This window comes from Solanum lycopersicum, chromosome 11 (assembly GCF_036512215.1).
Source record: "Solanum lycopersicum chromosome 11, SLM_r2.1".
Lineage (NCBI taxonomy): Eukaryota > Viridiplantae > Streptophyta > Magnoliopsida > Solanales > Solanaceae > Solanum > Solanum lycopersicum.
The window spans coordinates 58,231,868-58,253,979 of record NC_090810.1 but is presented as its reverse complement, the minus strand read 5'-3'; the positions used below and the strand labels follow the sequence as shown (position 1 = coordinate 58,253,979).

Below are 22,112 nucleotides of genomic sequence, written 5' to 3'. Positions count from 1 at the left end.
TATATAATCTATACGAAGACCCTAAATGGGCAAACACAGTGAAGAAGACCTGAAGAAAGTAGATCATGAAGCCTAACACTAATTTATCATATTTTTATAACAGATAGGAGAAGGAATTCAACAAAACCTAGTTCAGATTAGAAAGTAAGTGTAAGAAACACAAATGCTACAGATTAAGCACCTCTCTGTTAATAATGAGATAGCCTTGGCCATCAACCATGTATGAGATCATCATTATGGAATCATATTCGGCATCAGGAAATTTAAGAGGAAGCTTTGTGGTTTCAATATCAAAGGCGCAAACATGAACTTCAGCTCGCTGCAAGAGATCAGTCCTCCTCTCCAACACAACACCGGAGCTAGATACACTCACATCATACCACTGACCACATCGAACATCTAATAAATGTAAATTTCAACGTTAAGATCAAAGCACATAAACAGTTAATTCAAAAATTTAGATACTTCAGAAATCTTAGCATTGAAAAAGACATTACCAATGTCAATGGCAAAGCGAACATGGTAGGGTACATCATATTCACGTAGATCAGTGATATAATCTATAAAATCTTGACTTCGCTGCTTGCTGCATGTCAGGAAACAATCACTTCAAGATGGACGTACCCCATAATGAATCTTAAATGAAAGGATTGATATAAATTGATGAGGAAATTAAACAATGTCAAAATAACTGATAATCATCTAAAGATATGTGAACTTCACTAAATACTTAATGGATGGACTATGGTTATTGATATTATTTCAAAATATCAGAGATACCTTTTCCCCGTCAGTATAGATTCATATGCTTCTATTGTATCAAACTTCGTTTGATTTCTCTCAACAATGTGTGTTAGATCACGCTTCACGTCCATCAACTGTTGGACAGTGTCAAATGATATCTTTAAATATGATCTGTGTAGGCCAGACAGATGGTTTTTCTGAAAAAGAAGAAATAAATATCAGAAAGAGATCTTGATGGCATAAAAAATATACAGTGTAGGTATGAAGCAGCAGTGAGGCAACATGATAAAATCATGTTTGCAACTAATTGGTATCGCCTAACTAGATCTCGTCTTTCATTGTGCCCTATCTCTCGCTAAGTGTGCATAGGTTCTAAGAGATTGTAGGTCTTTCTACTGTCCTCAAAAAAAAAGAGAATGTAGGTCTTTCGGTGTGATTTCATTCCATTTGATTTTAGCTCTACCACCCTTGTAACACCTTTCTCCCCCTATGGACTGATGGACTGATGCATATGGGGCTTGACACACGACATAAACAAATCCTCAAGTGACATTCTCTCATTCTATCATCAAATGACTTCATTTTTAATACCGTCTAATCTTGTATGTTGCAAGTCGGTCTTTCATATGCATTTCCTTCTACCATCCCATTTTAATTCTATTTCACATCTTCATCTATTCCATTCTCTTGGGAAAATGAGCCTAGGTATCAAAATTCACCTTAAATTCAATCTTTCATGTTGAATAAACTTGCAGTGCATACATTTAGTCTTCTACTTAACCTACAACATATCTGGTTCCATTAGTTCTTTCTGCAAAGTTATCTCTTTAATAATAGTTACAAAGATAATTTGCAAACATTAAGATAGAAGTTGTTTTTATGCACATTTCACCATAGACAGCATAAATGGTTTCATTAAATTAGTCTTAGGCCTAACTCACACTCGAAAAGTTAGCTGAAAGGAAGGAGGATTGTCCAAGCCTTATAAGGAGTCCACCCATCTCATTAATCACCAATGTGGGATTTTTGTCATTTTTCAACACCCCACCTCAAGTTCAGTGCTTAGCATCTACTGCATGCCACAAGGACAATTTTTAATTGGGCCACCCAACCTTGGGCAAGACGGGTCCTGCTCTGATACTATGTTAAATTAGGTCTTAGGCCTAACTCACACCCCAAAAACTAGCTCAAAAGAAAGGAGGATTGTCTAAGCCTTATAAGGAATATACTCATTTCATCAATCACCAATGTAGACTTTTGTCATTGTTTAACAAATTCCTTTGGTAAAGATATTTCCTTATACCAAGTAAATGAAAAAAGGAGCAAACGAAATGGCAGGAAGATTTTCTATCACCTAGGTGTTACTTACAACTTATGAATAGATACCAAAATACCCGTGAAACTTCAAAAAGAGGTCTAATATAGCCTAGTTCACAAGATTATATCAGTGACACTGATGTCTAATAGTTTGAGCATGTTTCACATGCATGAAAGGTGAATAAACAAAAAAAACATGTTTTTCACAATGTTTCTTCTTCCCAAGACCCACAGACATCTTTAAATCCAATTCTCTTTCACACTCTGACACCTCATGATTAGACATATGACCAACTTTCTCTTGTGCATAGCATTCAAACAATGAGGACCCACGGACAAATATTTTAGTAATAACATGATATGGGAAGTGATGTAATGCAGAATCAAGCCACGTGCTTGCTGAATTTCTAGGCACACTTTACACATCCAATAGCTCTTTTTATGGGGTTTCATAGTACAATCCCACTCATACACACTCTAAACCTCCATTAACATGTAACTTTTATGAAAGCAGTCATGAAACAAACAAATCCTAAATTTGATGTTAATAGACTTACAAGATCAAGATCCTCTTTCTCTAAAACTTCAATATCTGCGATTTGAGATTCGTATCGCCTTCTCAGATATGAGTCAACATCCATTTCCATTTTATCCTGTTGAACAAATGCACAACAATCAGCAAATATATAAAATTTGGAAGAAGAAAAACTTTCATTGCTTGGAGTACAAAAGGAATTTAATGGACTGACCTTTGTTGCCACATAAAAATATGGCCTGAATTTGTACTTTGCTTTGAATGTTGAACCATCCTTCAACCAGAAGTTCATGCATAAAAACTCACCAAAATTAACATTTTAATACTTTCTCTTACCGAGTCAATAAACAACATTCCACTAATAATATCTAACCAATAACTCACATAAATAAACATATCAATATTTCCTCTTACCGGATCAATAAACAACACTTCCACTAAAAATATCCAATCAACAACTCATCTAAACTGACATATCCATATTTTCTCTTATCGAATCAACAAACAACAATTCCACTAAGAATATTCAATCAATAACTCACCTAGTTGTCATTTCGATATTTCTCTTTTTGGATCAATAAACATGTCATTTCTACTAAGAATATCCCATCAATAACTCACGGTAACTAACATGTTGTATCTTTTCAAATGAATAAACATACAAACAAAATGACAGCTATATTCCATCAGTATGAACTTTTACCTGACAAACAAAATAAAGATCGACACAACTGTACACTTTGCGAGTCTCCTGATCCTCCCATGACGACTACAACATTAAACCAAAAAAACTCAAAATTCACATTTTAACTAAAAATTCAAAAAAAAAAGTATAATATGTGATGTAGTAGTAGTAGTACAGAGGCAAGAGTAAGAAGCCAGCCGAGTCGTTTATCTCCTTCAGTGAAAACATCGAATCCTAGCTTGGATTCGAGCTGTTCTTCGGAGTTAAGTGTGAGTTTCTGCTTCTTTGAAAACCTAGAGTCCCGCCGGTCCCAGCGCCGGCTATTTTCAGCGGCATTCATACTTCTTTCCGATGGTAACTCCGGCGAATGAGATCGGAAGTTTGGAGATAAAGTTTAGATTTTTTGATTTCACTGTCTACTAGGGCCTGAAAGAGGGAAAAAATCTTCCACTTTACAGAGGGAGCTAAGGGGGTAGCGGGGTTTAGAGGGGTGGGGGTACTCTCTTTCCCGCGCTTTTTTTTTTCTATTATTTTCTTTATTACTCCTATTTAAAATGTGAAATGACAATGTTGCCATTATTTATTATATTCTCATGTTGCGGAAATGAGTACGTTTCCGATGGATGAGAGGGCATATTAAGGGAGATAGGACGAGAAATAAAGATATTCGAGACAAGATATAGGAGTGACCTCGATGAAGGAAAAATGTAAGAAGCAAAGTTGAGAAGTTTTGGATAAGTGAAGATCAAGAGATGCATGGAATTCTAATACGGAGATTTGAGAGATTGACTATGATGGTTTTCAGAAATGTAAGAGCAAGTCGAAAGAAATACTAGATAGAGATTATTAGACAAGAGATGACGTGGTTGCAGCTTAACAATCTTGGATGCGAAATTGTGAAAAATACAGCTTATGGTAAAGGTTAGTAGATAATCGAGTGTTGTCTTGCTTATCTTTCCATGCCGATAGTCTAAGCTTTTCTTGTATAGTTTAGTGTCTTTCAATTTCTACTACTATTTATTGTCTCTTGTACTTCGAGTTGTACATTATTTTACTGTAGTTACTGTTGAGTTAATTTTGTTTTTGAGTTGATTGTTCTAAATTTTTAGCTACGAGTACACATGTTTGAGTGTAACTGTGGACTCATAGAGAGCGACTAACTACAATGATTTGCACTAGAAGCGAATCGAAATCGTTGTCTAGGTAGTGACTTACCACAACACAGTGTTTGTAATAAGTTATTTACCACTTTATAATTTCAGTCCAATATCAATATTGTAGTAATTTTTCCAATAGCTACTGTTCTTTTTTTTTTCTCCATAATTATTATTATGCTTTATAACGTGTTTTCGTGATTTTATCACTTCCCTTATAATCCTGTGCTCTATTTTAATATATATATTTTTTGAATCAGGGGTCGATCTAAAATAATTTTTCTACCGCTCAAAATAAGATAAGATTTCTATATACTTTATCCTCCCATATTTCACTTGTGAAATTACATTATGCTAATAGTTTTATTTAGTGCACTGACTTATATATATATTGATTAATATTATTTTGAACAGTTACAAAACGTATTAATCTAAGAAGAAAAGAAAAAAATTATACAAATGTCTTAAATGTTGTTGCGTATTCCTTGTGTTATTTTATTGATTTTCAATGTAAAATATCATCTAATTAAATTAATTTTTGTAATGAATTACATAATCAAATCTCATATTCTCGACTTATTTTATTTTATATTGTTTATGTGCTGATTTTGTTAGCCTTGAAATGAAAGATATCATTAATATTTTAAATAATTTTAAACTAAACTGCTATATAATTGTGTTTTCTGAACTTTAAATTTTAAACAATCATGTCATTCTCATAAATGAGTGTCGTTATACCATTGAAATTCAAATCTTGTAAATGCCCTTTTAAAGAATGATACGTGAACGGAAATAAAGTCATTTTCTTTTAACAAGACTACAAAGATTATTTTCATAAAAAAAAAATCATATTATACAGATAGAAAATAACTTTATTAAATTGTGTTTTTCCTCTGATAATAATATATTTTAAATAATTGAAAGAAAATACATAGAATCCCTTAAAACTTATTTAGTATTCTCAATTATTACTTGTGATTTTGTGAGAATTTTATGACACCCCCTCCCCCTCTCAATTATTTTAAAGTGATTTTTTTTTTTAAAGTTACACTTAATATATATGTTACGTACTTATCACATGTCAAACAAGACAAATTAAAAAAAATTACTTCATTTGAATTTTGAATTTTAATTGACTTCAACCTAAATAAGTTTTGATGTTAGAAAAAACTTAATTTTTATTCAATTAAACACTCAACATTGTCAAATAATGTATTTATTTGGTTTCATATATAGTCTAAATTGAAATCAAATTAATATTGATCAATCCTTAAAACAAAATTCATGATTGAATTACTCATAACTCATGAGTTCAATATGCTTAGCTTTTCATTTAAAGTCCATTTCAATGTCCAAATAATATAAAATTGCATGAAAAAATTTAAGTATAAACTCGAAATCAAGTATTAATTATTTTTGTTCAAAATGTGAACAAAATCATTGCTCAAATTCTCAAAATTTAGTTCCCAATTCTAAAATGGTGAAAAATAAAAACAAAATAAACTATTCATACTACGCTAATTTTTGGCATGTATCGTAGGTCGTGCAACACACGCTCCTCGCACGCTTAACATGTCGTGCATCAAATTGAATATAAAAATTTTATCAAAACAATTGCCGAGGTTATAACCCCAACAAAGTGAGGCACTACGATTTAATTGTGGAGGGTGGTTATAAACCATAGAAAATGGAATAAAATTATTTCTTGAAAAAGAAATCTCGAAGGTTGAAACCCCCGCTAATTGTTGATTTCAGGGGTTGCTTAAAAACTCCTACTACTTAATTGTGTCAACTCTAACGGTGGAGTTGTTGAAACTCCTGCAACAACCAATTGTCGGGGTTTCTAAACCTCGCTATTTATAATTCTAACTCTCCCGATTTGCCCCTTTTTTTTTAGTGTATAGATAATAATCTTTATTTTTTTTTATTATCATTATAGTAAAAAAATAGTCCTTCGAACTGAATTTTACAAGTGATTTTTAAATTTTAAAATATTATGAAATTACATTGTAAGTATACAAATTTTTTTTCGAAAGGAGAAGAGCGTCAAGCAACTCCAACTCTAGCTCCAGAGGGCTCCGTAGAGTAGGAGAATGCTCAAATCCATCTACGTGTAATTTATATTCAAGATAATTTCAAAATACAATTCCAAAAAAGCGATATTAGTCAAGTGAATACATGAACGAGCAAATGATAACCAAAAAAAAAACAAAAAGTATATGGTGTAAACTAAAGAAATAAACCATAACTAAAGGTGCAAAAAAGCAAAATACTCGATATAAGTAATTTAACGGTTGAGATTTAATCTCTACATAAGAAAGGGCAAAAAGCCCTAACTATATATTCATAGCATTCACCACTCGTTCGCCTCTTTCTCTGTACATTCGGAAGCAGCAGCAACAGCAGCCCTACGCCATTAAAGCTTACAAATCTCACACAAAGTAAATTACTTGATTTGATTTGATCTCTTATGGTTTATCTAACAATTCATTTCTGTTGTTTTTTTCTTGTGTTTGTGTGTAATTATTATTAGTTTTGTGTGTATTTGTAGATAAGAAAATGAAGGTTATCGCTTCTTACTTGTTAGCTGTGTTGGGTGGCAACACCTCCCCATCTGCTGCAGATTTGAAGAAGATCCTTGCTTCTGGTATTGTTTTTTTTTTTTTAATTTCTTTGTATATACATTTTTTTTTGTATGTTAGTTTCTGTGTGGTGGTTTGAAAATGATTCTTATGAATGTGAGTATGAATATGAAATAACCAGCTGCTTAAGGTTACGTATAATAGATCCTTGTAGTCAAGCCCTTTCTCGGACCCTATGCATAGAACTTAGTTCATCGGGCTGCCTTGTATTCATAAATTGTTTTCGTTGCGTGTAATTTCACAAGTGGGGTTTGTAGGTAGTAGTGGAAGAGGATTTATGATTAGAAAACTCATATTTTGTTGAATATTATGGCCTATATAAGATTGGTTAAGGTTTGCGGTACACACCAACTTCCCTAGACCTGACCTGTGGGATTTTACGTTATGCTGTTGTTTACTGATTTATTGATGTGTATTGATGTATAAGTATCAAATGAATGGTTGTAAGACCAAGATGATTAATTTATCTTTCCTTGTTTATAGTTTCTTCTATTTTTACTGATTTTGAGCATGACATTTCTGAATGTGGTGCTGTTTTCTTTGTGTTAGTTTATTGTAATGGATCCTTGGAACTTTTTGACACATGTGTTTGGTTTATTTTATGGATGTACGGAGAGATGTTTACGTGCCTAATGGAGTAATGCGGGTTATTGTAGTATTAGTTATAGTTTTCCAAACTGCTATAAAAGAAATTTTGATTCCTGGAAAACGAGAGTAATATTTGAGGAAAGTAATATGAAGCACCTATCTATTAGAGTAGGTTTAGTTTGTTTTATACTGAGAGGCCTCGCCTTTCTATATTTGATGTACTGTTAATTTTATGTTTAAGTTCTATGTTAACAACACATCCTATAGAATTCCATGAGTGCAGTCTTGGTAGAGTGGTGTGTGCACAATCTTACCTTGGGAGGGTAGATAGGCCGTTTCTGATGGACTATGTCATATAATTCCTTCCTGAGGTATCCATGCGAGACTGGATTACTCTATTATGCTTACTTTCCTTGCATAGATAGGATAACCCTGTCGTTGATTTGTATTTCATGGATAAAATAAGCATCATAATACTGTTTACTTTCTTTAATTTTGCATTCTCAACTTTTTTTAATGTGTGGTGCAGTTGGAGCTGAAGCTGATGATGATAGGATTGAACTCCTCTTGTCCCAAGTAAAGGGCAAGGACATCACTGAGCTGATTGCTGCTGGCAGGGAGAAGTTGGCTTCAGTACCCTCTGGTGGCGGTGGTGGAGTTGCAGTAGCTGTATCTGGTGGTGGTGGTGCTGCAGCACCAGCTGCCGAGGAGAAGAAAGAGGAAAAGAAGGTGGAAGAGAAAGAGGAATCTGATGATGTAAGATTCTCCGTTTAGTTTAGGGGTCCTCGACTTTTTTCTGTTGTGGATGATGTTTCTTGTATATCTACTAACATGGTTGTCTGGTTTTCAATAATGCAGGACATGGGCTTCAGTCTCTTCGATTAGAGGAATGTTTAACTGGTTTCTGTATGAATGGTCTTGTTCCCCAGTTCCCGTTGAGTTTATTCTGGGAATCTTTTTGTCAACTTACTGTTTTCGCTTTTAGTTTAGTTAATGCACCTATATTTTGCTTGGTAAACATCTTGAGTCAATTGGAAATTACTAGTATTGTTGGATTTATTTGCTTCTTTTCTTGTTGATGTATTCGTTGTCAGTTCAACTCGTCAAAACCTGCAATTCTCAATTTATAATACCAAGTTAACTTGGAATTTCAATCCAACTGGAAAAAGTCATCTACAACCAACAAAATACCTGTGTAATTCCATAAGCTAGGTGTTAACCCTAGAAGCCATTTTCGAAAGTGAGAACTTGCAATACAGACGTGAGAAGTGAAATGAAGCTTACTGATAATTTGAATTCATAATAGGGTCTTGTACAGTAACTGCAGCTACAATTCAAATATATGAAGCTAGGACTTAAAAAGATGTCAAAAAGGTCTACACTTGTTGTAGTTCAGTTGAAACCGCGAAAACAACATCTAGGTCTCTAACTCTATAAATTACTGTCCACAACATGAACATTGATAATAAGCTAGGCCGTTCTGTCTCACTAATGAATCTTGAGTGGAAAACGCTGATCGTACACTCCTTGTGGCAATGAGCTAATCCTAATACCAGATCAGCCAGCAACTCCCATTCACTAATATCCTTTCAACTTGAGTGAAGCAAGTGGAATTCTACTTCCCGGAGGCACGAAAAGTTTCTTAAAACTGAAGGAATCTATGTTGTATAGCAGGTTTTGAGAAAAGTACCAGAAGTCATAGATTACACAGATACATGTCAGATCAGGGTCCAACGAGGATAGCAATACTTTCCAACGTAAAGTCGTAGTACTCCTTCCAGTTCTCCAGAATAAAGCAGATGTAAACTATCCAATAAGGAGCATAGCCACAACAAGAACCCATTTAAGACTTTGGAACAGTCACATTCAATATTTTTACATCCTGGTATGGCTTGTCACCTTTGTCGGTCTTCACTTTCTCTAAAGACTGTAAAAATCCAAAAGAAAAGGAATGGTTAATCAGGTCCCAAGAAGTAACCATGCATTAAATATCACATCAGACAAACTGCAGCAATTATCATTTCAATTTGAACTACAACATATTCACCAACTTTCTTCCTTTCTGGATAAATAAATAACTAGAGATATTGTGCTGATCAGGACAAAGCTCCAAGTGGTCTATTAGTTCAGTAATCAATCCATAGCAGAGACAGGAGGGGGAAACTTTATAAGCTAATAATACCTGTACAACATCCATTCCTTTCACCACTCTGCCAAAAACTGTGTGCTTATTGTCCAACCATGGAGTGGCAACAGTTGTTATGAAGAATTGAGAGCCATTTGTGTTTGGCCCAGCATTAGCCATCGAGACAGTGAAGGGTCTATCATGTCGCAGACTGCACAGACCAATATAATCGTTTAGATGAACTTAACCCAGAGCATAAACTAGAAAACATGTTTATCAGCTATTTAGAAAATCAAGTTAAAATTAGATGTCATGAGGCTGCGTCAGCTGTTATTTAAGGCAATGACTAAGCTATCCATTCTCTAGACCCTAGAAAAATCTTCTCGGAGTCTACAAAGCAAGCAAAATGAATCTCCAGAGTCAAGCAAGGAAGAAGACTACAGCACATGCTAAATATTATGACGTGTTCCAGAAGTATACTTGTGGCTCCATGAATGGAGTACAAGCTTCTGATTAGATTCAATCAGTCACTTTCATAATCATAAGCATTAGAATTGTATGATAATATAAAAAGCACAGAAAAGCAAAAGATACTTTTCATTGGTAGGGAGGAAATCGCTGGGTCATCTAGTTAAATTCATGATATAGCTAAACAGCTGTTGCCAGGAAGAATTAGCAATTTATTATTTGCAACTGAATTTAAAAATTCAAAACACTGACAAAATCATGGTCATCAGCATATTTAAGACGAGTAAAGGAAGGCAAGCAAAAGAGATTTCATTTTTGGCTAGTCATTAACTTTTATTTCTAAACTATGCACTGGCAATCTTCTATTGCATATTAGGGGCTGCAAAAGCTTCAGCAACCTTAAGTACACGGATAAAAAATTACACTGTACTATTACTATGGATCCATTTACTCCATGGATTGAATACTTAATTAGTCTTACCATTTGACTGGGTTTTTTTATTCCCTTTTACTGCTGCAGACACTTAAAAATGGGCTGATGTTCAAAGAAAAAAAAGGTCGATTGAACCTAAAAACACATTTTACACTCAAATGGAACAATCTTTTATTATGAGCCTAGACTTCCGGTTCCCACAGTCTACCATCACGTTCAACATTCCAAAAAACTAAATAAGCAGCATCAGTAAAACAACGGCCCTTCACACGACACATATCTAGGAAGGAGGGAGCATAGGAAATAAGTTAAGCCTGTACAATTATGCTTTTATGGATATATACAAAACAATACATTAACATACCTTTTATGGAACTCATCTTCAAACTCCCTTCCCCAAATAGATTGGCCACCCGTGCCATCTCCTAATGGATCTCCTGTCTGAACCATAAAGCCTCTGATGACCCGATGAAATATCAAATTATCATAGTATCCATTCCTGCAGTGTGTTGTAAAGTTCTCCACTGTTTTTGGACACTCTTCAGGGTATAGCTTCATATGAATGTCACCCATACTGGTATGCATGATCTAGGTCAGAGCAAAAGAAAGAAAGAAATGAATCAGCAAATTTCTGTCTATCTCAGGATTAGTACAAATACATAAAAAGGAAGGGCCTCTACCACGCGAAGTAATAATGGAAGAACATACGTTGCTCGGACTCTTAAAAATCCCACCAGGTTCATGTTGGATCCTCCAAAAGTAATGACTTTTTGGAGGATCTGTCACGGGGGTGGCAACATTTTTGTAGAGTCCGAATAACATAGAAAGAACTATAATCTTTTATGAATACCACAATAATGCAGAAAAGTGTCATTCTTCAGTTAAGAAAGGTTGCCCAAGAGCGCATAATAGGTTTGCCCATCGTGTACCAGCTTATGAAGACCATTCTCGAGGTAGCGGTTTTATAGCATGCTATACTGTTATCTCATTCATTGATTGATCAGGAATCAGAAAACAGAAGTAGAAGAAGGTAAGTCCTTTATTCAGGATTAAGTGACTTGATTTAAACGGACCACAAAAATCAATCTTACTTAAAACCTTTGTCAGTCGATACCAATCATTGTCACTCACATACAGTTCGGCTCCTACAAACTCATGGACAAGGATATCCAGTTCAAGAGGGGTTTTGGATAGGCTTAAAAGTTGGTCAAACCTACTTCTAAGTCAGTTTTTGACTTCTGCAAATGTTAGTCAAATATAAAAATAATTCAAAATAAGCAAAAAATGATTTAAAGTAAGTTGGGAAGTGTTTGACAAGGTTAAAAATAACTTAAAATAAGTTAAAAACCAAAAGTAGGCCTTCCCTACTTTTTATTTTGACTTAAAAGCTATTTTTTTTAAGCTAATCCAAAACGGAACCTATCTGAAATTTTCCATTTATTTGATATATGCCAAGTAAAACCATAACTTACCACATTATCTGGAAGGGATGTAGTAACGGACTTCCCAATGTCAGATACGGCCAAAAGTTCATCAGGAGGTGGCTTTTCATTGAAGACATCTCTTCCCTTGGTAGGATCATCAGGTTCCTCAGGTTCTCTCTGACTGTTAAAGAATAAAATCTGAGCTGTTAATAAGCATAAATTTGAAATTTAAACAAGAAAATGAGGTTTTATTCAACAGAAGAGATAACAAGAGGGCAAGGGCTGATACTTTATAGAAGTATGGAACATCAATTTAAATCACCCAATGTCGAAGAAACAGCAGCCAACTGAACTTTCCAATTTTTTCACGGCTCAAGATAGTTATCAGACAACTTTAAAGCTTAATTCTAGTAGAAAAATCGATATTTAAGCATCTCTCAAAACAATTCATTTTTCATCATGCACACGTCCTAGTTTGACTAGTTTAGATAAAGCTGTCACCATGTTTCCTTTACCATGCCACTAAGGTCTAGACTGAACAGGTCAGTGCAGTGGAAAAGGTCCAAGTTCATCATTGACCAATGGATAGAAAAGCAACAAAGTTCAAGATAGCCTTCTTTTCGTTCTCTGTACTATATAGCATATACGATACCTGAACAAATAGATTCTATGTTTCTTGAAAGCACAGCAAAGTAGATTGGGATCTATCAAGGGCTCCTTGCTTTCATTTGCATTTGCTGCCGCAGCAGGGATTTTTCTTACTTTTTTACTACTTCTATCACCTTGATACAAAGCAATTCTCAAAAATCTATCATTGCTCTCCACCTTCCCCAGGATACGAGATACCTTGTTAGTGTGTAGATTTATAATCTGACAATAGAAAAATTAACCCAAAATAAGAAAATGAACATCGAAGTAGCATGAAACTTATAATAACTCCAGTAAGGCACATGTACAAGAAACAGAAAATATAAATGCATCTTGACAGTTTACTGGACATTTTCTTACTTTAATTCCTAGGAGAGTTGCATATATAATGAAATTGGAACTTTCATCAAAAACAGCATTAGGTTGTGGTACACATTCTGTTTTCTCAATTTCTTTTTCCACAGCCATTCTTCGTCCAAAGTCAATAGCTTCAAGTCGGTATAAAGGAACATCACTCCTCTGGAGATCTTGTGCCACCTAAAAGATGGAAATTTTTCGATTATCACCAAAAATAAAAAGGAACAGAAGAAGACAAAAACCACATCTGTACATACATAAGTTAATAGATTATTTAAAGGAGTAATTTCTTACCTCAAGAGATTCATCATACACACGTCTTAGTTTACCTGTCTTGAACCAAAATATACGAATCCTGCGATCTGGTGAAGTTACCGAGAACTGTTTACCATCAGGGCTTACCTGGATACAAAGAGAAACGGATAAAAGGTTTTTGAAGACGCTGTCCACTAATTGATAAGAATAAGAAATTGAAACTGCTTATAGCTAACTTGACATGTACTAATGTACATAGTCAAAGAGTAGTAGTTATTGTTGTTAAGTAAAAGGGTTTAAGTACACATATTTTCCAGCAAAGGTTTTCCTGTAATACCTCTATAGAAGAAACAGCAGTTTTGCATTTCACAATTTCAAAGAGATCAGTATCACTCTTCAATCTAAAATTCACCCTGCAGGCAGAACATAATAAGAAAAGCATGAGCGGTGACTATTACAATTAGGAGCAAGAGACAAACTCTTGAATATAGCAAAGAAAGTGAGTGGACCTATAAATTAAATAATGTATGCTTATATTCTTAGATCGTATAAGAAAAACCATAACCGGTAGATTTAGTACTACTCTATTGAAGTGAATACACACTAAAATAACAACGGATATGGTCTAATAATAGATGCCATATAAGGCCTTTTTTGACAAGGCTATATTTCAGAATTTAAAATTGATACTCTTCGCCAACCCCAAAAAAACACCATTCCAAAGCAATAAAGGGCAATAGAGAAAAGGGAAACACAAATTCTTGGATTCCATACATAGAGATGTAATACAAATATCCAAATGGATCATTCTAAAACTTAGATTGGGGTTTGAGCTCCCTGAAATCAATGATTATTGCCTCCGTTAAGGGACCAGATACAAGGAAAATTACTTTTAGAACTTGAACACATACAGATTCTCTGGGAACTTAAGTGTGGCAGGACTCCAGTACTCAATGATCCCTTTGTCATCTGCTGATATCACAGTATCAAAGACATGATTGTATTTCATGACTTTGATGGGGCACAACTGTACCTGATTACAAGGAAACTAAGTTAGCAATTTGATTAGTGTGACTGCTGGTAGAAACTTCATATTAACATAACAAAGAAGACCAATGAACTGCACAAACGACATATCAACCTTAGTATTGAGTCAAGTCAATGAGAATACCTCTTTAGATATTATAGGATCATTTGTACCAGCTCTTGCATCATATATATGCACCAATGAGGAGTTACGATCACTAACGGCAAGTTTAGCCTTGACATCCCCTTGTTTATATACCCATTCAACACATCCAGGTATGAAGGGAAGACGAATCATGGACATCATGTCATAATTCACTACGTCATATATTTTCAGAGACTTATCACTTGAAATTGTACAGCAAAGCATACCATCAATGCTAACCTGCAAAGAAATTTAGGTTAAGTTGCGGATTGTTCTGTTCAAGCATACTGATAATAAACTGGAATAGGGAATACTGCTTCCAGTGAGCCTTTGGCTACTTACTGCAAGGCCTTCAATTGGTCCAAGATGAGATCTAAAATGTTTTGCAAACTCGATACCAGTAGGCTTTTTCTTCCAAAATTTCAGGTGACCTGGACAATAAAGAAGAGAATTTGGTGATTTAAGCAAACATCAAGAATTAATATGTCCTCTCTTACCATCAGTACTCCCACTAATGAAAAAATCTGCTGCTGAAACAGCAACATGAGTAACCACGTCTCGGTGCATGTAACTTTTTTCATACCTGCATCGAATAATACATGGTTTAGTAAAATTTCCGACATGACCATGTCCAACCTTTCAAAGTTGAGGCGCCATTATCCAATTCAAAGAAAAAGTTGAGTCATTATGATAATTCATCCTTATTTTCTAACAGTAATTATAATTCATCTCTTTTTAATTAACATTGGGTTTATCGTCACACCCAGCCAAAAGCATTGATTGTCCATGCATGCCACGAGTTGCCTAAACAGAGCAAGACAACAAAAAGAGGGCTGGAGCATACACAATCCATATTGAACAATGGTCGTGTGACCTGTGGTTACAATTGAAAATCGGGCCAGGCAGATATGTGCAAGTGTGACATGGAACATATTAGGAGATGTCTCAACATTGAAATGTGCCTAATAAATTGGAAGAAGCACAATAGAGCATGATAAAGTGAAGTTAAAAACATGCCAAGACCACTAAGCAAACTACATTAATGGACGGAAGTTTTAAGAATGTTCCCAAAGATGGCAAAAGTTCCCATGGATCCTAGAAGACTCAAGAACCTCAAAATATCAAAAGGGATCGACAAAGAACAAGCAAAGGATACCAAAGGACAGCCGAAGAAAGCTAGCAATTTGAGGAAGATTCTAGAAATACCTAGAAAGACTCGCCCTTGGGTACATTAGGTAGCCCAAAGCCCACCAGATTTAGTGGGGTTTCCACCAACTTTGAAGGATCCAAAGCCTTAGGAGCCTATAAATAGTAGGAGACCGAAGACTGCACCTTAGTAGGCATGAGCAGCCATTCACATAGACTGACACACGACACATCAAAACCCTTGGTCTAGTATCTTGTAAACCATTTAATGCATACATCTTCGGTAATCAATAAAAGGGGTATTTCGTTCACTTTCCAAGCTTCTCTCTAGCTTTCCTTAGTGTTTCCAGACACCACAACCATTCTACTAAAGCTATCCACCATACTTGAGCTAGGTGACACATCAACACTAGTAAAGGACTAAGTCACGTAACGGACTAGGTTGGTGACATTATGATTTTGGTTTCAAATCTCGAATGTCAAAATTCAAAGTATAGCTATCATATTCCTTTGTTGATTTCGTGAACTTCTACAATTTTACATTTGATCTTTTGTGATTTCATTTGAGGTTCAATGTATAATATGCCTTGGATTGCTTGTGAATCCACTTTTTCCCTATTTTTTCATTCATTTACTTAGATATAGTATAGCTTTAGTATGATTTTCTTTCATTTCCAGTCTCTATCCTCATCCTTCATTCCCGTAGTATTAGCACTATTCTTATAAAATATAATAAACCCTAAAAGCATTTTAAAAACAACAAACACTGTGAAGTTAAACATATCCATACATAATAGTATTACTACTTACAAGTTAGCAGACGGAAGTGAATCGAGATAAGCTTGCTCAAATTGAAGAGGACGTTTAGCACGAGCACGAGGAGCTGGACCCGGTCCAATAACCGTTTCGGTTTCCTCCACCACCGCCGCCGCCGGATTTCCGTTCTCATTCTGATCTGCTTCCTCCATCTCTCCCGTCGCCGTCGCCGGATTTCCAATCTCACTTCCGATTTGCTGCAGAAATTTGCTTTCTAAGTGAGAAGGAAAGTTTTTGTAATTTTGAAAAGTGCTGAGCTTATAATGTAAACCAGAAATGAGTCCCCGCCGATTTGACTCAAAACCCGAGGCTCCGAATTGGGGTGCGTTTGACCATGAAAATTTAAATTTAAGTTATTATTAAAATTTCGATAAGTAGATTGAAATGAGAAAAAATGAAAATAAATTCTTTCCGTGATTTTTGAATTCTCAAATTTTATAATTAGATATGATTTTTTTTTAAGTTTGATCACATAAGAGATGTCTAAGAAGGATAATGTAAACGTAATTTTATGAAATTATGTTTTCGATAGCACTTTAACTCGGATAAATTTAATGAACTTTCATTCCATTCGATATCATAACATAAACATTTAATGTGAGTTTCATTTCATTTTCCTGCTTCAATATTGTGTAGTACGTTAATATTAATTTATTCTTAAATATTTCTCAAATCTAATATTAACAACTAATAATCAAAATACTATATTATAGAACATGCATTTCATAAATGATAAAGATTTATCAGTTTAATCTCACTAAACACTTTTAAAAATGTAATTTGATGAATTAAAAAACATATTTTATTTTTAAAATAGTTTTGAAATTGCTTTCAAATAGGATTTTTAAATTTTGGCAATGTTCTGAATTTATTTTATGTAAAATTTTAAATATAGTTTTGTTATTAGTGCATTATTTTATACGAATATGCGCTTATTATACTGTCATTTGATAGTTGGTTTAGATATGAGTTATATATGTATCTAATTTTTCATAAGTAATGCTATGTTTAGTAGTTGAATAGGATACAAATTATTCAAATATAAAATTAATATAATACATTTTTAAAACCCGCTTAACTGATATAACTATAAGTTATGAGATAATTTATTTATTATTTAATACTCATTCCTTTATAAATAATTAAATTGTTGGGGTGTTTCTTGAACTCATTGCATAGAAAATTCAAATGAAGGATAAAAAAAAGGAAAGAATATTCTGAAAGTAGTATTGATGATTGAACAATTATGTTAATTCGAAATATAAAAAAATATCTCACTAGTTCAATTATTTTGAAACGGAGAGAGTACAAGATAGAATGTGGGATAACTAATACATGCATGAGATAATATATAGATCTACCCATGCTTAGGACATGTTTGGATGAGTTTATAAAAAGTAACTTATAAGTTAAAAGTCATAATTAGAGGGTACCCAACGACTTTTGACATATTCTAAAACATTTTTAGCCTAAGAGTGAGTGCTCAAAAACACTTTTAACCTTTCTGAACACTTTTTGAAACTTAAAAAAATACTTAAAAATAGGCTAGTTCAATCAGACACTTGGTCCTTAATGACCCTTTAGAGATCGATTGGTCGCTTGTTAGACATAAGTTATTCATGTATTAAAACCAACATAAATACTCCTAATCTACTACCATGTTTGGTAGCATATTAGCAGTTATATACAAAACTCAACGGATCATGTACGATGGTTGGTTATTGATCTACGATTTCGCTTTATTAATACATGTATAACTTACAAGGATATATATCGATTATGTAAGGTAAACGAAGAAATAACTAATGCACGTATAACTACTTTCTTGCAATACTAATACATGTATAACTTTAACTAGCAATTAAACGACCCAAAAATATATGTGATGATGACTACAAACTATACATAATAATTTGATTAAATCTTTTTAAATTGATTGACTAGAAATGTTAAAATGTCATAAATATACTCTTTGAGTTGGGTATCCAAATTCAATTAAAAGCCCAATTTGTTGCTTTGAAAAGTGCTTAGTTTAGCCCAGTTAGCTAAAGCCCAACAGTTCTTTTCTAACCATTAGTTGGCCCATAATCCATAGTCATAGTAATTGATCTATATAATTAAGTATAATGAGAATTATTTGTACAAAGTGTTAGCGAGTTGAGCTTAATTTGAACGCCGTAAAAATAAAAATAAGCTGAGTTAATAAATGAACGAGTTAATGACCCGCTCAAAATTTATTTGAGCTAAAACAAGTTGGACTAAAATGATTCAAGAAATGAATCTCAATCCACTCTGTCTAATTCTTATTAAGTTTTAATTTCTTTTTTATTTATTTATTTGTAATTTTTCTCACTACAAACAAATGAATTGAGTAAATAAAAATGGAGTGGAGTGGGGATTGTCTTCCATATAAATCTTTATCACTTGGCTATGATTAAATAATATACATTCACATATAAATTTGTGATGTTGTAATTAAAAATTGTTTTATCCAGTATAGTATTTTCATCTAATAATTTTAAGATAAATTTATATAAATTTCACTAGTTTAAGAGTTAATTATTTAGATACACTTTAATTGGAATATTATGAATCTTATTAGATTCTTGTGTATCAAAAAACGTCAAGATACATGTATATTGAGATACATGAGGTCAAAGTACGGTGTAATTTATTCAAGATATACTATACCCAAACGGATGCATGTGATTCACGTGTATCTGAGTTACATAACGAATTTCACTAGCTTTTCTCTCTATTTTGGTCTATCTAACAGTGGTATCGACGTATATCTTCCTCGTTATATGAGAGGAAACTTTTAATTAGTGATAAAATACGTAACATTTTGAAAATATAAACAGTAGTAACATATATTTTACGTAGTGAAATATGTCTAACTATGTAGTTTCCCCTAATTTGAATATTCCTCTGGGTGGTTCTAAACTTAACAAGTTATTGATTCAATAAAATTTAATTACATTTGTTATTCATATCTATATTTGTGTTAATCTTTTGAATATATATAAATAACTTATCTAGAATTTAACAAATACAAAGTATTTATGTCCAGAAATCATAAAATTTGAATTATATTTAAACTAGATAGTTAAGGTTCGTTCACGGACCCAATATAATGAATTATCTTTATAATTTTAATTTTTTTAATCAAAATTCACATATTATTTTATCATAGTTTTTAAATTTTTCTAGTTTTTTAAAAAATTACAAAAATTCTCTATCAAATACATTCTCTCCTCTGTCAGATACATCACTATCTCCTCTCGTATACATACATATTCTCTTTGAATACATCCTCATTCCCTCTTGAATACATCTCTATTGTTTCTTGGATACATCTCTTTCCTCTAGGGTACATCCATATTCTCTCTCAAATATAACTCTCTGCTCTCGGAATCATCCGTGAGCTATGTGTCTGCAAATTTTCTGAATATCAATGTATAATGACTGATTTATCCGTATGTCTGCTGATAATTTTTTTTTTTTAATTCTAAGAATTTTTTTGTAATTTGAAAAAATAAATAGAGATATAATGTAATTAACTCTTAAAACTGTGAAAATTTATGTTATTTTAACTTAATTAATGTGACATATTTTTCTCTTAAGTCAATTTCAAAAGAATGATGTATTAATATATTAATAACATTTTGACTTTATAATATACATATTATTTTTAGTAAGAAGCTTTATAGTCATATGAACATCTATGGTTTGTTTTAGACCACGAGTTTTAAAAATATTTTTTTTAAATAACTTCATTTTAAGTCAAATAAACATTACATAAATCAAAATGGAGTGAGTACAAACTTTAGTTAATTTTTTTTTTAAAAAAAAATTATTTTGCTATTTAACAAAATTTAAAATGAAAATGCTAATTCTTTTTCACAATTATATTTTATAGTTTTTTTAATCAATATCTAATCGATGATAACTAAAATTTTAATATAAATAAGGTAATAAAGTAACTTAATTCTGAAATTCAAGTATTGATATTAATTGAAAAAATATTTATTTATAAATCGTAAAGCACTCATAATTTATCATGATTCAAGATTGTAAAAAGTAGAAATCAAGACTAAAAAGTGCAACTCACTATCATATGAAGGGCCATAGTCTAATTTTTGTGGAAGTATCCTAAGTATATGATATAAAATTCTATGACAAATTAATTTTTGATCCCATATATTTATACTTTTCAAAATTTATCCCGTTAATTGGTTATGTATTTTCTTAAACTACAGTTATGCGGTCATTATTTATCAATTCTTACATTATCAACTCTCTATTTTTTTTTTATCTATTTAGAATTGAGCTATTTTTGTTTTCTTATTTAAGTCACAATTTCTAAAGATAAATAAATATTATTTTGGAGATAACATAAGTTAAATTAAACTATATGAATACTTATGTTTAAAAACATTATATATAATTAAAAAAGAAATTACATACATGAAAGATTGTAGGATTACACTGAATATGTTGTAGTAGTAATAATTATATATGAACGATTTTAATTGTCACGAGTATAAAGTAAAAATATTTTTCACATTACTATTATAATCAAATAAATACAAATTGATTTTAAAAATAAAATAAAATGAGTTTGTGGGCCACACATGAAACAAAACTTTTTGTGACTCTTGAAAAGAAAAATTGGATTCTTGTAGAAAACTATTTTGACAATTAATTATAAAATCATAAATTTAGAACTTTGCTCATAATAATGTTTAAAATTGCAAAATTATCATTGTTGTCCTACTACTTCACTCTTCTATATAATAGAAATACAAATATATCTCAGGAAAATGACGATAAAATTAGATCATGTTTGAGAAAAAAAATAGAAAGAAAAATACGATAATGTTAATTAAAAGTTTCGATAAGATTTTCTTTTTCTTATTTTAAATTTTTAAGGTATATAACTGTTGATATGACATATAAGATCCAAAAACGTACAATAGGCCAAAATAATAATAACAAAAGGGCAAAAGACAGAAATCACATACTTTTACGACAAGATTACTATTTGTCCCTTATAAGTTTATAATGACAAAATTCCCTCAAATGATACAATAATATAAGCGCTGATATATTAATCTGATGCACGAGATACATTAATTATTAAGTAAGATATAATACATCTTATATATATGATACACTAATTTGATGTACATTTTATACATGATACATTAATTTGATGCGTGAGATACGTTAATTTGATGCGCAGATACATTAATTTGATGTGTGAAAATAAGGGATTTTGGAAATTTGTAAAACTAATAGGAGATAATGATAATAAGAGAGTTTAAAGGTGAGATTTCTGTCATTTATCCCAAAAAAATTGTTTGAGAAATTTTCATAGCTAATTCAAACAAGAATCAATTCGTTTGTTGAAAATCAAATTTTAGATATTAAAATATTAAAACCAATCTCTATATTCAATTACTTTTAACTTAATATCAAATCAAACAGAAGTATTAGGTGATTTCGCTTTATTGTTCAAATTTAGATGAATAAAGCTATTCAATTCTCTATATTACTATATTGATGGAAGGTAGTCGGCATTGGGATCACAATGACATAACA

The 22,112-nt window shown here is 32.4% G+C and overlaps 3 protein-coding genes across 5 annotated transcripts in view; 1 reads left to right on the top strand and 2 right to left on the bottom strand.

The window, feature by feature from the left end:
• The window catches only part of LOC101253967 (DNA polymerase epsilon catalytic subunit A-like), a 38,141-nt gene extending 34,405 nt beyond the window's left edge, over positions 1-3,736 (bottom strand). Inside the window, exons 1-7 of one of the 2 annotated variants that reach the window (XM_010315036.3) lie at positions 3,457-3,736; positions 3,300-3,365; positions 2,811-2,870; positions 2,619-2,714; positions 781-941; positions 498-586; positions 182-399 (exon numbers count right to left, since the gene is read on the bottom strand). In XM_010315036.3, coding sequence (XP_010313338.1) covers positions 182-399; positions 498-586; positions 781-941; positions 2,619-2,714; positions 2,811-2,870; positions 3,300-3,365; positions 3,457-3,621 — 855 coding nt within the window. In that variant the 5' untranslated portion in view covers positions 3,622-3,736. The remainder of the gene's footprint in view (positions 1-181; positions 400-497; positions 587-780; positions 942-2,618; positions 2,715-2,810; positions 2,871-3,299; positions 3,366-3,456) is intronic. The other variant, XM_010315037.4, reaches the window with a different exon arrangement.
• Positions 3,737-6,713: 2,977 nt separating this feature from the next.
• Positions 6,714-8,724, top strand: LOC101253452 (large ribosomal subunit protein P2y). Of its 2 annotated transcripts, none has more exons than XM_004250988.5 (4): positions 6,714-6,876; positions 6,987-7,082; positions 8,195-8,421; positions 8,524-8,724. In XM_004250988.5, the coding sequence occupies exons 2-4, from the start codon at positions 6,995-6,997 to the stop codon at positions 8,548-8,550; spliced, it is 342 nt and encodes a 113-aa protein (XP_004251036.1). In that variant the 5' UTR covers positions 6,714-6,876; positions 6,987-6,994; the 3' UTR covers positions 8,551-8,724. The 2 variants fall into 2 exon arrangements, with proteins under 2 accessions (XP_004251036.1, XP_069147450.1); XM_069291349.1 differs by having other exon boundaries at positions 6,746-6,876; positions 6,969-7,082.
• Positions 8,725-8,934: 210 nt separating this feature from the next.
• LOC101253156 (peptidyl-prolyl cis-trans isomerase CYP71) lies at positions 8,935-16,977 on the bottom strand. Its single transcript, XM_004250987.5, has 13 exons — positions 16,503-16,977; positions 15,044-15,129; positions 14,889-14,977; positions 14,547-14,786; positions 14,287-14,408; positions 13,713-13,788; positions 13,415-13,522; positions 13,124-13,300; positions 12,768-12,985; positions 12,164-12,296; positions 11,056-11,279; positions 9,848-10,001; positions 8,935-9,592 (listed from the first exon to the last, which is right to left on the bottom strand). The coding sequence occupies exons 1-13, from the start codon at positions 16,658-16,660 to the stop codon at positions 9,509-9,511; spliced, it is 1,869 nt and encodes a 622-aa protein (XP_004251035.1). The 5' UTR covers positions 16,661-16,977; the 3' UTR covers positions 8,935-9,508.
• Between the last annotated feature and the right edge of the window lie 5,135 nt (positions 16,978-22,112).

What these genes read in the sequence shown, in the direction of transcription:
- LOC101253156 (XM_004250987.5), bottom strand. Translation starts at nt 16,660, where the DNA reads ATGGAGGAAGCAGATCAGAATGAGAACGGAAATCCGGCGGCGGCGGTG. An exon ending in CATTAGTGGGAGTACTGATG is followed by an intron (nt 14,978 to 15,043) that starts GTAAGAGAGGAC and finishes TTTATTGTCCAG; the next exon opens with GTCACCTGAAATTTTGGAAG. An exon ending in CTGCTGTTTCTTCTATAGAG is followed by an intron (nt 13,523 to 13,712) that starts GTATTACAGGAA and finishes CTTTGTATCCAG; the next exon opens with GTAAGCCCTGATGGTAAACA.
- LOC101253452 (XM_004250988.5), top strand. Translation starts at nt 6,995, where the DNA reads ATGAAGGTTATCGCTTCTTACTTGTTAGCTGTGTTGGGTGGCAACACC. An exon ending in GAAGAAGATCCTTGCTTCTG is followed by an intron (nt 7,083 to 8,194) that starts GTATTGTTTTTT and finishes TGTGTGGTGCAG; the next exon opens with TTGGAGCTGAAGCTGATGAT. An exon ending in AGAAAGAGGAATCTGATGAT is followed by an intron (nt 8,422 to 8,523) that starts GTAAGATTCTCC and finishes TCAATAATGCAG; the next exon opens with GACATGGGCTTCAGTCTCTT.